At 39.4% G+C, this 16,699-nt stretch overlaps 3 protein-coding genes across 5 annotated transcripts in view; 1 reads left to right on the top strand and 2 right to left on the bottom strand.

Moving 5' to 3' along the window:
• LOC120450375 (venom dipeptidyl peptidase 4) overlaps positions 1-16,699 on the bottom strand; it is a 65,240-nt gene that overhangs the window by 3,300 nt on the left and 45,241 nt on the right. Inside the window, exons 2-4 of one of the 3 annotated variants that reach the window (XM_039633363.1) lie at positions 8,690-8,782; positions 4,476-5,279; positions 82-333 (exon numbers count right to left, since the gene is read on the bottom strand). In XM_039633363.1, coding sequence (XP_039489297.1) covers positions 82-333; positions 4,476-5,279; positions 8,690-8,737 — 1,104 coding nt within the window. In that variant the 5' untranslated portion in view covers positions 8,738-8,782. The remainder of the gene's footprint in view (positions 1-81; positions 334-4,475; positions 5,280-8,689; positions 8,783-16,699) is intronic. The other 2 variants (XM_039633365.1, XM_039633364.2) reach the window with 2 other exon arrangements.
• On the top strand, positions 11,086-12,213 carry LOC120450380. Its single transcript, XM_039633370.2, has one exon. The coding sequence runs from the start codon at positions 11,189-11,191 to the stop codon at positions 11,990-11,992; it is 804 nt and encodes a 267-aa protein (XP_039489304.1). The 5' UTR covers positions 11,086-11,188; the 3' UTR covers positions 11,993-12,213.
• On the bottom strand, positions 15,481-16,072 carry LOC120450384 (thioredoxin-2). Its single transcript, XM_039633376.2, has one exon. The coding sequence runs from the start codon at positions 15,972-15,974 to the stop codon at positions 15,576-15,578; it is 399 nt and encodes a 132-aa protein (XP_039489310.1). The 5' UTR covers positions 15,975-16,072; the 3' UTR covers positions 15,481-15,575.

The following is a 16,699-nucleotide window of genomic DNA, read 5'->3' as shown; positions in this document are numbered from 1 at the left end:
ATTCTCTGTATGTATTTGTAAGGCTTTATACAACTTGTACCTCTATCCGCCTCCATCTACCCATTTAATATTAAACCGTACCGTGTTCTCCTTATAAATGAGACTGTTTCCATTGCTCCAGCTGCCGTTGAACCGCTTGGCATATAGTTGGCCAGTCAGCACATCCTCCAGATCGATGGCATTGTTTGAGTCTGAGTCGTCGGAATTGTCCTTCTCGTCCGTCCGGAGAATGAAAACAAGGGCCGTGGCCAACAGAGCCAAAGCTATGACCGCGGTCACAATGCTCAGGATTATCCGCACCCGGCGCTTCTTCTCCTTGGTGTGCATTAGGTTCTAAGGAAAGCAAAAGTTTGAAAATGATTAATATTATTTAAATATAAAGCTGAAATTATTAACAATTAATTAGAATTACTCAAGGGGAATAAGTAAGTTTCCACGTATTTGTAGCTCTATTTATAAGTATGTTTAAACCGACAGTTTAAAACTTTCTTTGCAATCTACAGACTTTTTCCACAAGTTTTAATCAATATCCATGTTCCCAACAACATTGGGAAGTAAAATAGTTAGAGTACATTTACTGAAAAAGAGAATGCACTTTCGAAATGGTAAACCATAAGTTCGTTAACCCCTTTTTCCATGCAGGGAAATTGACTGCTATTTCGAATGGCCTACCATTCCCCTTTTTCCATTCACATTTCCATGTAATCGGCCACATTTCTTCTGCGCTGACCAAAAACTGCAACTTGACCAGCCCAGATAATAAGGCTCGAAACGAAATGCGCACTTTGGCCAATTTGGGTACAATCTTTAGCCAAATCAGAGGCACCAGGCACGTATATACTTATATACTTATATACTATACTTTATGAGGAAAGTGACGTTGCGCATGCGCAATGACTTTTTCTTTCTCATACCCATTCACTCAACGTGTTTCACTCAAATCGCCGAAAGCAAAGCAAAATGCATAAGATATGGGGAAGAAGACATTGGGGATAGAGTTATATATATATACCTTTTATAGGGAGAGGGACGGCCGCCAAATGAGTGCGCAAAGTGTGGAGCGAAAATGAAAGTAGTTTTTTGTTAACCAGCTCCAGACTGGGTCGATGATAACTGGTTTATGCTCTGGTCAGTATACTGAATATATGTATATATATATATATTTAGGAGGTAGAGGTGTTAAGAGGGGGCAAAGGGGATACCCAGGGGCTCCGGCAATTGCCGCGTGACGTAAGTGAATAAAACCACTTATAGCTTTTTCGTATCGAGTATATGTATATGTTTGGACTTGTCAGCGGTGTTTCGCCTATTTGTATCTTTTACATAATTTCACATTACGCTACCAAGTTGTCCACACCCAAAAAAGACAAAGAAATTCAGCGCTTTTGTTTTAGTTTTTCACTTATATATTCAGATGGAGCCCGCCGTGGTAATTGAGCTGTTGAAATGTATCATTAAATGAAATGCTTTTGCATTTGATTTTTTATGTTTCCTGTTTTTTTTTCGCCGAATCATGTCAACAGATTTTTGGCATGACTGTTTTTTGCGATGAGTTAATGGGATTTATCGGTTCGAGCTGAAGATTAGGGATTGAGAACAATTGTTCGCTTGTGTTTATGTATTTATTTGTGGCCTGTACCAGGTAGAAATGTCATTTTTATTGTGTTCCTTGTTGACAAAATTCAATAAAAAATTGGAGACAATAGATCTGGTACCAAATCAACACATAGAAAAGAAATAAGAGAAATAACAATAATATTCGCTGAAATCAATCAAGATGAAAGGGAGTTGATATTCCCCGATTGTAACATAGAAATAACTATGCTTAGCTTGTTAAATGGATCTGTAAATTATTATTGCATTCTAAATATTTATAGTAATAGAAATATGCTATTGTTCTGGCCAGCAGAGTAAATGCTAGTTGTTGGCCATACCACTAAAAATATTATCTTATTGAGCACAGAACCAGAATTCTGGAATCCCCACATATTATATATCAAGCATGACTGCACTTTTGGAATTCGCACATTCACATATGTATGTACACAGTGCATACATTAAATACCTGCACTTTATAGAAGCTTAGCAGAAATCCACGACCAAAATGGCAAAAGCCAAAGGATAGAGCCAAAATGGTTCTCGTTCTTTTATTCGAAAATCAACGACACGTGTAGGGGATTCCCCACTGACCACGTAGCCAATCCCCAAATCTCTGGGATAATATATAGCCCAATGGAGGCACAACTGGCAACGTCAAAGACATGTTAGTTAGAACTTTGCAGCATTTTATATGCTTCCGCATGGCATACGGACACTGAATTTATGGTTCCTCTTGGATTTCATTGCGATGGGGATTTGGGTTTGTGAATCCGCAACTTTATTCAAATTCGAAGTGGATTTCTGTTGTGCCAATTCTTTAATTGCTTTTCCTTATTTGTCGAAGCGAAGTTGGTGAAGTAGAAATTTATGAATATTAACTAAGGAAATAAATGGAGAAAACATGTATAGAAAATTTTAGTTCACCTTACTACATAAAATAATTTGCTAATACAATTTTTAAAATTAAAATACCTTATATAAAAATAAATATAAGCTTAGCTAAATAAATTATACACCTTTTGTTATCATTATGACTAGTTTTCGTTCACTCTTCACAAATAATTCCCGAGAGTTCATTTCATCTTCGACATAAATAAAGACATCCTGATACTCCTAATTTTATCCATCGGGGCAACACTTGGCCAACTCCAATCATATCGATGTCCATTCAGTCTTTTTTTTGCCTTGATTGTTTGGGGATTTCCCATTGAATTCGGCGCACAATGTGTCGCAATTAGTCAGCTACCTGTACTCACCTCACACTCTAGTTTCCAGACTTCGCTTCGCTTCGATTCATTTAATAAATATGAAACTAAAAGGTTTTTGAGAGCACACTTTTTGCTTGATCCCTTACCGGAACACTAATCGTTTGCTGGACTTCCGGTCATTGGTTGGAGTTGGTTGACCAGCCAAGTTGAATGGGGCTTTTCCACCCGTGTTGCACCACATGTCGTATACTTGTTAAGCTTTGCCTTTTGTTTAGCCCCTTATATTGGCATGCTGCTGTCAGGACATAATCGCCAACACGTGAGAGGCTTGACAAGTATACAGTGACTACATTCCAAGCCCCTTAGACAGGACAACACAGAAAAATTGATGACCTCTTGTCTGGTTGAGCTTTTTCTGCCTCTTGGCTCGTTTTTCGTTTGGCTTTTCATTAAACTCGGGGCCAAAATTAATTAATTTGCCTTGTCATGGGTGTGTTTAGCCCTTGGGGTTCTCTTTTTCTGCTACTTTTTATTCTGCTAATTGTGCACACATTTTAGCGTGTTTAACTAATGAGCTACATATCGTAAGTTGAGCTTGGGTGCCAAACATAATTACTAAGTTACAGTGGAAATTAAGTTTAAGTTAGTTGGTGATTAAGAAAATCATGTGTTTAATAGAATACCCTAGTTTTGTATGGAAATAAATAAATGAAGGGTTTTATAATTCATACAAATGATCAGATTAATGCAATTTGGAAAACTACGAGATCGAAATGCTATACCCTTGAATATAAATTTCTTAAGTTAGATCACAGCTAAAGGGGAAATTTAATATGATGAATATATTGCACTTAAAATGCACTCTATTTAAATTGAAAACTGCTCCTTTATCATATGTAGTACTTAGCACCATGTGGTAATGCCTACAATCAGGATGTGTTGTCCTTTATTGACCACCTGTTGATGGCAAACCACAGAGTGATAAGGGAGGACACTCACATCCATTGCACCACAAACGCTCCCACAGTTTCGATTGATGTATTAGCTGCTCATCTAGCCATTCATCTTGTGTTTATCAGAATGGCCATTGTGGTCAATCAGCGGCTCGTTTTCGCACTCATGAACAAACCAATTTAATTACTGAGCTCGCCAGGCATTCAAACACATCGCCAAATGCTGCCCAGCCGGCAGTGTTTTCAGCCAGTGTTTGCGTTAGAGTTGGCAATTTAGATTTATCAGTAGATTGCAAGATTGTGAGAATATATTGTTAGACATGAAACAAGAGAAGTAACTTTTACACATTGTGGGCTGAGCCATTGTCAGGTATTTGGTAGGAAAATAGTTATGAAATGTGCTAGCAACCTAACTCGAAGTTATAGTAATGGTAATCGGTTTACTTAAATAACCTATGAATTTCGCATTAAAACTTTGAAATACAGTAGCTCGAACTTTATGTAATAACGAATTCATTTTTGAGAAAGATTGAAGACTTATTTCACTCTCTTTTTCATATATTAATTATATATTAGTAGTAAAGTATATAAAGTAGTAATTAGCTGTTAATAGCAAAATCTTTTCCCATTATGCTCCATTTCCTTGTGTGCCTTACCATGCGCCTAGAGCACTCCTTGTCTTCGAAACCTGGTCATCTCTGATGCCCCGTCTTACCTTGAACCGCGACATGCCCTCCCCGAAGCTGCCGGCACTGGTGCCGTCGTCGTCCTCCAGGCTGCTCCCGCCGCCCAGCATGGATTCGTGCAGCTTGTTGCTCGACCGTCGCCCCACGGCGGCCTTGTAGTAGTAGGGCGGATGCTGGTGGCGTCCCACGCCACCACCTACACCTCCACCTCCACCTCCGCCCCCGAGTCCAGCCACGCCCACATTGGCGGCGGTATTGCTGGCGGTGGCGGTGGCGATGACGGAGTCCTCGTAGCCCATCAGTTCGATGGACGGATGCTCGCATTTGCAGCGGTGCGGCGGAGTGCGATGTCCATGCTGGTGGTGCGGATGCGGATGTGGGTGGATGTGGGAGTGGAGGGAGTGCGGATGTTGCTGCTGCTGCTGTTGCTGCTGCTGTCTGCTGCTGCTGCTGCCATTGTGGTGGCTGTGACTGTTGCTGCCACTTTGATGGGGCGGCTGTGGTGGCGGCGGTATGTCTGCGGGTGTTATATAGATTTTGCCACCCAGATTTTCGCCGCCCGTCTGCTTGCTGGGCCAATGGAACTCATCGAATTCGCTGGAGCTGTTGGTCAGTTGATGTTGCAGCTGCTGATGTTGCTGCTGAAGCTGCTGATGCTGCTGCTGCTGCTGCTCCCACTGCAATTGTCTTTGCTGCTGTCGCAGGCAGCTCTGTTGTTGTTGGTGGTGTTGCTGATGTTGCTGATGTTGCTGCTGTTGCTGCAGTTGCTGCTGCTTGTGGAAGCGATAATATTGATGATGTGCAGCTGCATTGGCAGTGGTTGGCAGATGAAACTTGTTGTTGTAGTTTTTTATTTTCGGCGGGGAGAAAAGGAACACATATAAAATTGGTTTGTGGACAGCATCCTGTTAAATCGCTTTTCCCCGCGGGGGCATACTCCATATGGTGGACATGGGTGGTGGTCGTGTGCTTTTGTGGGTGGTTGGTTGTAGGGCTCAAAGCAACGGCAAAAACAAATTGAGGCGGCAACAAAGGGGCAAGCAGTAACTACAAGACGGTACACAACACAAAGGATATAAAACAACGTGGAAGATTTATTTTCCAACCTCTGAACTGCTGCCTAACATAAAAGGGTTTTTAATAGGATTGCAAGTACGACTAGAGAGTTTTAAAGGAAAAAAGAAATGCTTGATAACATAATATTTTTTGTTGGTTTTCATTTAAACATTTTTAGAAATGGAGCAGGCTTGGTTCTATATTAAACTTTAAGCCATGATGTCAACGTAATTCGAAGAATAACTTTGAAAATCATATCTTTTGTTTAAATTTAATAACAATTTAAACAAATTTCATTGACATGCTTCTAATGTATTGTATACATTAGACAATGTTTTCCGATATTTCATAATAATAATTGTTATAAAATTGTTCTTAAAAACTAGTTAATATATCCATTGATAAAACATGCAATAAGGAAAAACTTGTTTATAATGCATGAATATAACAGCTTTGTATTTGAGAACTTGGTATAACTAAATTTAGGTAGTGAACACAAAGTTACGCCAACTGCTTTGGTTCACTCAACATTTTCACCTCAACAAATTAGATCAACAGCAATTCCTAAATCCCCCATCGGAAAAAACCACGAAAACTAAGTTATGAAATGAAATTTGCGCCAAAGTTGGGTTAAAGTAAATAACAAAGTCAAACTTGAACGAGCCAAAAACTATGGCGGTGCGGTCCAAAAAGAAAGACCATCCTTACCAAAAATCCAACTAAAACGAAATAGAGTGAAAAACAACCAAAAAAAAAAAATAAAGAAAAATGGACCGAGTGAGCTTTTGCGCCAAATACATTAGCTCGATTTGGTTTGGCGAGTGCGGTGCTCACCGCAATTATTTAATTACACTATAGCACTACGTAAACCCACCTATCGCACCCACCCGCATCCCCCTCGGTTCCTGGCCAACTCCCGCCGGATTTTGAGTTTAATCAAAGAGCCAACCAAGTCAAGCTCAACACAAAGACCGGTCCAAACGGTTGAACGAAACTTTTGTTGCAACTTTTCGGTGCAGCCAAGCAAATCGAGGCGCGACCCCTGAACCCTGCCGTTCGGGAGGGGGTGGGGATGGGGCTAGGGGCAGGATAGTGGAAGGGTTGAGGTGGCCAGGGGACAATGAAGAGGAGCCCACATGCAGGCGACCCCACTTTACTCACGCCCAGACCCACCCCGTCCGATTCGTATCACTAATGATGATCAAATAACGACCAAATGTCGACCGCCTCGCTCTCAAACACATCGACACTCAGAGTAAATAGGTGTAAAAGTGCAAGAAAAATTTTAAATTATAGGTTTTAGAAAAATTTAAAAATATTGTAAATCTTCGCTTTTATAAAAACCAGAATTCTAACAAATATAGCAGAAAGTTTAGTTTAGTGTACATTTAATTTGAGAAATAAAGGAAATATAACTAAAAATCCATTAACTGAATATCAGAACAAAAAGAAAAAAATAACTATTAAAAATAATAATTTATTTTCATAAATATAAATAATTTGTCTTATGATGTAGATTATTAAAAACTGCTAATAACCGAAAAGTGTAACTTTGGAAGGAGCTTCATTAGTCGGATTTATATGAGCGCTTTCTCCCAGTGTACCTTCCCATAGACACAGACAAAGCGGACACAAAATCGTTAGCCCACTTGGCAGGGCACCAGCAAAATTTTTGCACACTCGCCCTTTAACTGTGTCACGGCTTCTTTTCCATTCGCCATTTCGCCATTTCTCCATTTCTCCATATCTCCAGTTGGCTAGCCTCCATCCTCCGACCCACAATCTTCCGATGTCGTCTGGTGTAATGAGCAGTCTTTGGGTTCCCTTTCCGGGGGCGAAAGGGGTTGAAGGGGGCGCAGAAAGGGCTGGGATGTACACAAATGATATGTAAATACCAAACAATTTGCCATGAGATGGCTGGCTGACTGGCTGGCAGGAAGCTTTGAGGTCCTATTTGATTAGTGCTTGATCAGTGCGCCAAAAAGTAGGCAACGATGGCTTGATTTTTGGCAGCTCTTCTGAAGGATACTGGTAACATGGTAACGAATCATGTTAATTGTGGCTGGCAGCGCCAAAAACTTGACATAACCGAAATGTAATTGAGTTGCAGACACAAGGGACACAAGGTCATGAAATTTGTACTTGGCACGTATCATCGATGCATTATATATACACATACATGTTTGTCGAACCAATTAACTACATAAATTGTATTCTCTAACGTCATTTAAAACATTAATGTTCATTTTACCATTGAACTACTTTAATAACTCAATTCAGGGCTTTGTAAAAATTAAAAGCTTGTTATTTTTAACAGAACAAATCAATTAAGTAATAATATAAATTACATATAAAAACATATTTAAGTTCTTTGTAATGCTTTAAACTCTTTTACAAAAAGTTAAAGCCACTTAAGCTGACTTAATTAATGTTATATAAACCATCTTGAATTTTATTCATTCTCAACTTCCCGTGGGAAATATTAAACTCCTTTAAGCAACATTTTCATTTCAACGAGAGTACCAAAATTAGAACGCGTAGCCGTAATAAATTATATTTCTTTGACACAGAAACCCACAGCCCATTAAGAATGGGTATGTGCGCACGTGTGTTGCAAGCACCTAAATGTAAGCAATAAAATTTCAACCAAATAACCAAATTCATAAATAGGTTTTAAGTGCTATGTGAATAAGGCCCTGAATTCCCTTAAATATGCCCATAATATATGCAAAAAAAAAAAAAAAAAAACACACGCACAGATAGAAAAATCATTGTTGGAAAAAATGAATATTCAAACAGAACGGAAATGTGGTATCACCTAACCACTTATGGTGCCCTCATCCTTCTTGGAAGGGCAACTATAAAATATGCAGAGCAAACAATGGTTTTTGGGAAATATACGGATCAAAATGCAACCAAAAATTGGTCTGCAAAAATCATAGCAAATATAAACCGTGCCAGCAATCAAACAGTGAATATGTAAACAAAAGTTAATACCTAAATGGCGTGGGATCAAAGGGTTTCATTACCATTACTGTATTCATAGCTGTGAACGATTTAAATGCATGCAATATTTTTCGTATAAATAATGTGGGAATTGTGGGCATTTGTTTGGGAAAACACTCTTTTTTTGTGTTATTATACTAATATAGAGATAAACTATAGCTGTTTTGGGTAGATTACATACCTGATCGCTTTGTGCTGTTTCAGTCACCGAAACATCATTACCAGACATTTTTTCGAATTTTAATTACTTAGCTTCCCGCGTTTAACTTTGCAGCTGCATCGAAAAAGGGATAAAGTTAATTTTATTTATATACAAATATATTGTTTGGTATTTCATTCAGTTTCCAGTTCGGCAATTCTCGCTTTACATTCCGCGTACATTTCTTCGGCACTTTTTGCTGACATTTTAGCAGTGATTTATTGCACAAATTTTATTTGCATTCCACATGCTTTTCAAAAATATTCCCATCTGGATGGAAATGTTTTCACATCGTCGTTGATTTTTCGGTGCGTTTTAATTGATGCCTGGATTTATTACAATGTGTTCTTTTCCTTAAAACTTTTGGTTACAACATACATATCTGTTTTAGAAATGATTGATCTAAAATCGTTGCCAAGTTAGTTTTGATTCAGTTTTACGAGTAATATACTTTATATAACAAAAGGCAGCTTCACTTGGTCAATATATATGATGTGCTTTTCATTCTTTTAATGACACACGTTCTTCAAGGACCCGAGTAATTTATCCCAAGAAAATAACTGCTCCCTGTCACTTAATGCAAATTATACAATTTAAATGAGCAAACAATTGAGGAAGGAACGAAGACACACCAAGAAGTTTTTGGGGCAGCCACACAAACCCAGACAGCCAAACTGCGCATTGCACATAACTCGTAACTCATACGCCCCGTTGTACAATGAAAATGGCCGCGTTTATAAACGTTTGTTTGTTTGCCTGTTTGTTTGTTTGTGTGTTTGGTTGCTTGGTTGGTTGGTTGGTTGTCGGTTGGTGTGTTTGCCCGCCTGACTGCGGTTTTTCAATTGTCAGTGCCAAAGCGAGCCAAGCGAACCCAAGAGCCCAGAAAGGAGGAATAAGTTGAAAAAAGTAAAATAAATAAGAAATACCAAATAAATTGAATTGCGTAGCCGACTATAAAGAGACAGCCAACGTAGGTGAGTGGAGCAAAGCCAACTGGAAGCGAAGATAAAAGCACAGCATCCCCAATGGGGAATGGTAACGAAACGAACAAAAAAAACAAGTCAACAAAAACAGAACAGGACACACAGCTAAACAACAAATGTGATAAATGTGCTGCGACCTTTGTGGTAATGTGCATAAAATATTTTTCTAAACTGTCAAACGGATGCGAAAAACGCGTACAAGAAAAACTTTGAAGTTTTTGAAAGAGGTCAGAATACACGATGTCCATTTAAAGCATTTGCCTAAAACTTGTGCCTGCATTTGGCTTTTAATTTATTACAACAATTTTTTAATAGTTTTCAAAGCTCTGCTGACAAATATTCATCTGAGGCTCAGACTTAACTTGTTTGGCTTATGGTGAATCATGTTGAATGCATACCCCACTTTAATCCTTAGCGACTTTCTATCCATTAAGTCATTTTACAACTGACCAAGGCAAATAAATATTTGCCAAAACGGGCCATTAAAGTTCCTTAACTTGCGGTTGAGCTGGAGCATTTGGTCCCTGAGTGGCGGTCACATCTGCCGGGCTGCCTAAATGCATTAAATATTAATGAGCTTAAAAGCGGCTAGTAATTTGTTGTCCCTGAGTGAGGGATAAGCCACGCCTAACTGACAAATCGTCTGGTTATTGATATAGGAGTAGCGATTACTTGCCTTCTTATTCGAAAGTTTTCCATTGAAACTTGTCAGCTAATCTAACAGATGCAATGTGCTCGACGGACTGTTTGATTTTTCATTTGTGCATTTGTCAAGTGCGAAATCAAGAAATTGCAAGTGGCCACCGTCAGACAACGGATGGCCTAACAAACGGGTGGGGAACAGGAAAAACCCCAGCAGAAGTTTCATCAATTTTACACAATCCACTTAACTTGAAAAGCCAGGGGCAGTCACTTACAGGAACCAAAACCAAAGGGAAGAGCTTTATGTGCAAGAATACTCCATCTTTTCCAATTCATTTGAACTTATGTTAGAGCAAGAAAAATGGGAAAAATGCAATTAATTACCGCTCGATAAAAATTGACGGAATAGCTACAGTTTTTATTTGTCAACGGTCTTGAAGATTCAAAACCATCATAAATTCACATTTCAAATTCTAGAAAAATTAAAAAAATATTTACAATTTAAATTAAATGGCAAACGCTAGATTCAAAACTCAAAAACGACTTGATTGGAGAAACACATTTTAAGCATCAAATTTCATATTCTATCTTGACTTTGTATTATATACTTCATATGTAATGTATAAATCACATTTAATAATCGGAAATAATCGGTTGCAAATACCAGATGAACACAATTTTGCTTTCAAAAAAATTAGTATTTATTTAAATTAATATACATAATCTGTACACTTATATACATAGGCCAGTCCTTAAACTTCGAAACTGTAAATACAACCTATTCGGACCTTTTTTGAATCAGTTGGAAAATCACTTCTCGGCTCGTCCTACCTCTACTTTTTCACATCATTCAAAAATGTCATCATCCGAAATCGATTTGTATGCAGAGTTACAGGAGTTCGATTTGGAGGAAATTGGGCAAGAACCGCCGCTATCTTTTGCTCCAGGTCCCATGAGTCCCAATCAAAATCTAGAGACAAGTCTATCGGATTTGGTTTCGCCATCGGTGTCGATCACCTCGGTGGATGGCAGCCAAGTGTCAGGATCCGGACAATCCTACATTGATCCCGAAACCAGACTCTTTGGTCTACGATCGGTGCGGGGTACAACCAATTTGATACCCCCTGGCTCAGTTACGTCCACACCATCACCATTACCAGCATGGCAAGTGGTCCGCAGACGATTGAGCTCTAACCCCAGTACTCTATCTATTCCGGAAGAGAGCAGCCGTACTTATGGCCAACTCCAGGATAACAGCATCACGCTTCTCGAAGCTTTGGGTAATCGTCGCTCCATTAGGGAGGCCCGCGAAATGAATCGACGGATCTCGGAATTTATGCAGGATGTTCACAGCTATGGGCCAACGGATGAATCCTTTCGAATACGCCGCCGTCGCGCTCGGGCAGCAGCCATAGCTCGAGCTCATGCTCGAACTCATGCTCGCAGGATGAGAGCTGGATCCTTAAACGTACGTTCCATAGCTCAACCTAGGGATTCTGAGGGATTGTCGCTGAGTTTGCCCGCCCAAGTTCTGCGGCGGGGCAATAGTGTTAGTGATTGCAGCCAGTGCAGCAGTGATGAGGAACAGAACCAGATCGGGGGCAAGAATAGAAAGCCAACTGTTCCAAGTCATCTGACCGACTGGTTGTATCCCATTTAGGCTGTTAAACTAGTTATATGTATTAAATTAAGAGTCCTTGTTCTGTTGGACTCAAAAAAAAAGTACAGTTTGTTTTCGATAAAAGTATACCTGTTTGAAGATAGAGCTTCATCGACCAAGTTATAAACAAAATTCTCGTTAAAATAATTACCCTTTTGACTCCTATCCCCAAAATTATAAAAATTAATTAATCAAATATACCTAAAGTTACGTAATTGAAATATCAATCAAGATTCACTTAAGAGCTGTAAAGTTCAGTTTGGAAACTTCAAAGGATCTTAAGTCTCATGAAATGGATAACAACTGCAAGCAATTTGCTTTCGAGCTGCCGCCACTGGACCTGCTACTTGTTGAAAGTCTTTAAGGTCTTTTCATCTAGCTTTGCCTCCATTGTATTCCCTAGTTTTCCACGCAGCCACTGCCACTGCCACTTCATACGGGAAAGTGTTTATATGCAGCTGCGGGGGCGGCTGGATGAAAATAATAATGAATTTGCGGCATGCCACACAAACACTTGCTGCGGCCGCAACATGCGCCAGATTTTAGCTCCGGATATCAGCAGTAGCTACACATGCATCAGCTCCGGCCGGAGTCCAATCTCACACAGAGAGAAATTATTGGACATGTCTTTAATAGAATTAATATATGAAAATTTGTAAATTGTATTAATCGAAATAAATATCGTTTTCGAGTTTCTTGAAGAAATATATGTAGATATTTGTTTCTATTAAACTAGATATAATAATGAAAAATGTTTTTAATAGAAATGATTTAAGAAGTAAAATTGGAATTCTGAAAACGAATGCTCTATTCTTAAAAATAAATATCTGGAATTGTTTAATTCAAGTTTTTAGTTACAAAACATGGGGCACTACCCATTCTTTGTTTACAGTGCATGCTCAATGGTATCAGCCCTACCCAACCTTCAGAGTTCTTTCTTTAACCCACTGTGCGGCATGTGTGGCAGCTAATATGTTGGCTTGGTAGTGTCGCCTCTTGGAGCCGTTGAAAAATGCACTGACATGTGCCACAGCTGCTGCTACCGCCCAAGTCCCGCCTCACCCCCTTCGGCATGCAACCCCCATTTTCCCATTTTCACCAAACGCACAACCCCCACCTCACCCCCTGTGAAACAAATGCACAGGGCGTGGGCGTTTGCGTGTGCTGCTCAAGGGGGGCGTGTTGATGCGCTGAACAATAGCTATAAAAAGGATTAACTTGCATAACAAAGGAGATGCCTGGAGGTGCGGGGCTTTGGTTTGGTTTTCGACCAGGCTGGCAGGGCTTGGCATATAAATTTCAACAGCCAACGCAGCAAACCGAAGACTCGGCATTGGTCGAGTTCCAAATTTATAGCCACGCTCCTCCAATTTCCCATTTTACCCGAGAGCATGTGGTTTCGGATTTACTTCCATTGTTTATCTGTAGTTGGCCTCAAAGTTTCACTGTTCCTGTTCACTGCTCCAAATATCATTGTATGCTATTATGGTTAATTGATGAATGGAAATTGTTTGATACATTGCACCGCTTTGTTAGTATTTGAATTATTCTAAGCCCTGCAATATCGATGTCTAACACCTGGCTAGAAACTACCTTATATTGAAACACCTGGCTAGAAACTTTCCTATTTTGAATCCTTTCTGATGTTGATAGCTCTTTGAGCTCCATTTAAAATTCATTTGAGTTCTTGTCAGCTTACTTTCGATAAAACCGAATATTTCTATAAAGTAAGTATAAAATACTTTCCTTTTTTTCAACGGCAATGAACTTTCCAATATTTTTTTAAAGTCCACAAGAACTTTACCTTATTTGTTTATACACAGTGTACTATCAATAAAAAACTCATTTCCGTTGTTTATCAGTTTGTGTGGTGTCCTTAAAGCGCATTACCATCTAACCCCGCTTTAACCCAAGTGCACCACCTTAACCCCTACCCCAACACACACTCCTTTGTCCATCCTTGTGGCGTCTGCAACGAGGAAGACAGCATTTCAGTCAACTGCAACTGCTGCAATTTCTCATTTTAATAAAAATGCAAATGTCTCTGGCTGAAGAAAGTCAAGCTAGCATCAGCTATCTGTCTCTTTCTATTATCGCTACCCGTCACTACCACGATTTTTTCTCTTTCTCTCTCCTCCAATGCGAGTATCCTTTACTCATACTAAACGCCGGCAAACTTTTCGATTTTACGGTATAACAACAACGAAAGCAAGAGCCTTCAAAAAAGTAGCAGAAAAATAAAATAAAAAAAATTACGGCAAGGCAAATAAGTTTTCAATAAGGTCCTTAAGAATGTTAAAAGGAATGAAAATAGAGGATTTTACTCGGCTGAAGCTTGAGTAAAACAAAGTGTCAGTTTACAGCTGTCAGTGCCCAAAGGACATATCATCGCTCTCCCTCTCGCACACAGTGTTCCCCTCTCTGTCCCACTATTTCCGGCCCTGTTGCTGATTCGCATTTAAAGTTGAGGCAGCCAGATGGGGCCGCAATGTTGGCGGTTTGCAGTGGTGACAATTGGAAAGTGTTGCACAATAAATGCTCTTAAATTGTTCATTTTAGGTGATTTAGGTGGGCGTGTCTTTGCACGAAACTGCTGCCCCATTAATTTTCTAATTCCCAAACAATAATTTCATAATTGCATTTCACAAGTTTATCTTCCGTGTTTTTGCTAGAATTTAAATTGAAGAGTCCGTTTTGACACGTGTCCGGTGACTTTGAATTTATAAGTTCAAATAAATGTTCTAGTTTATGCATTATGCATTATGAAAGCAAGAGTCACAAGCTGATTTTGTTGTAAAATAAAGAACTGACCTAAGTTAAATTGTTGATTTTGAAATTCTCCCCCTATCAGATGATTTAATTTTTGGCTTGCAACGCCCTGCCAGCATCACTGCTTAGATGTAGCCCACTTGGCTAACACCACACATCGGGCATTGAGCCGTGCGGGCCGGGCTTAATTAATCTAATTGAAATAATGGCAGCGACAGGCGAGAGTCGCACATATGGTCGGCTTACGGGCACTAACAATGGCTTAGGACAATGCCGGCTCCCTATAAAGTAGATCCCAGATTGCAGTGGCATGAGGACTCTGGGCAACAAAAGGCTCTTTGTTTTCAGCTAGGTGGGTGCGGGACTTGAAGTGTGCACTGTTTTAGATAGCCAGGCTGGAAGCTACTTAATTGGGAATCTCGTTAACGGCGGCACTTAAAGTGGCAGCGGCTAAGGTCAACACCACGCACTCTGCTCTAAGATTTAATTAAAAATATTGGGCAGTGAAAAATTTCATTAGCCAAGTGAACATAGATCAAATAATCTCTACAGCTTAATAAAAAATGTATTTTGCTTACAAAATGTTAAATAGGGCCTGGTATTTAATTTCAATTTAAAGAGGAATGTTTGCTTTGAATGCCTAATATAAAATGAATGAAATGCTGTTAATATACGAAGGTTCTTCCCAAAATGAGGTTTACATCACAACACATTGCCAAAACTTTTCCACACACTTTAATTTCGATCGTTGTTGCAAGAGTATAAACAGACTAAATACCATCAAGAATTTAAATATTTTAGCGATTCAGTTTCCTCATGGGAGCTTCACCGGCAGTTCTTTCGACTTGTGCTCCTTGGAGTCCTCCACCTTGCCCACAAACTTCTCCACCGTGTTGACGACTCTATCGACATTGCTGCCCACGAACTGGATCAGTGTCACTCGGTTTTTAATGATCAGAAATGTGGGCATGCTGTTCACCTCGTACTGAACGGCCAGATCTTCGTTCAAATCCACGTCGATCTTGAGCACCAACATTCGTCCAAAGTAATCCGATGCCAGTTGCTCCAAGCGGGGACCAATCATCGCACAAGGACCACACCAGGTGGCAAAGAACTCGACGAGTACGTATTGGCTGGTTCCCGCATCATCGATGAGCTTATCGAAGTAATTCTTTGAATCCACAACGATGACCTTCTTCTGCATGCCAGCCATAGGAAACTTTCGTCACAGAAACTAATTTCAAAATGTTTCTTACAATTTTACTAACTAAAAATTTCGATTTTTTAAGCGTTGTAGGGTAAATGACAATTGCTTCTTAGCTACTTGCGAATCACAGCGCATGCCCTTTATTTTCAGCTAATGGATGTGTTTTCTTTTTAGACGTTGGGCGTTTTCCAGCTTGCACCTTTTTATATTGTTGTTGGGGCTTTTCTTCTTAGACCAAGTTAGCATTGCACTTTTCAGTAAGTCTTACCACTTTTGGCATTTAATTATACATACAACATACAATACAAGTATTATGAAAGCTTCTATCACCGAAAAAATCAAAACTTTTAATTTTCTTAATCTGAAAAATTTTAAAAATATTTTTGTTCTATTAATTTAAAATATGCTCATTTTCGAACATTTTTAATTACTTTTGAAGTATGATTTTGAAATACTAAGCTCATATCGTACATATATCGTAAATCTTTTTAAGGTGTACATGTTTTAGGGGGCTTAAAAAGGACATTAGTGCTACGTCATACCATTCCCTGGCATTTTTATAGTGCTGGCTGCTTGTTTGCCTTGTCTTGCACTTGTCACAAATTAAGACAAATGCACCGCAGTATCTTGAGTGTGTTTAAGTCGCCCTCGCCCCATTCAACTTTCAACTTTGGCTGCCATGCAGTACGAGTATATGTTTGCTTGCCACAATGGGGGCGTTATCTCTTGAG

This window comes from Drosophila santomea, chromosome 3L (assembly GCF_016746245.2).
Source record: "Drosophila santomea strain STO CAGO 1482 chromosome 3L, Prin_Dsan_1.1, whole genome shotgun sequence".
In the NCBI taxonomy this organism is placed as follows: Eukaryota; Metazoa; Arthropoda; class Insecta; order Diptera; family Drosophilidae; genus Drosophila; species Drosophila santomea.
This window is presented reverse-complemented; position numbering and strand designations above follow the sequence as displayed.

Coding starts and splice junctions, on each gene's coding strand:
- LOC120450384 (XM_039633376.2), bottom strand. CDS start 15,974: ATGGCTGGCATGCAGAAGAAGGTCATCGTTGTGGATTCAAAGAATTAC.
- LOC120450380 (XM_039633370.2), top strand. CDS start 11,189: ATGTCATCATCCGAAATCGATTTGTATGCAGAGTTACAGGAGTTCGAT.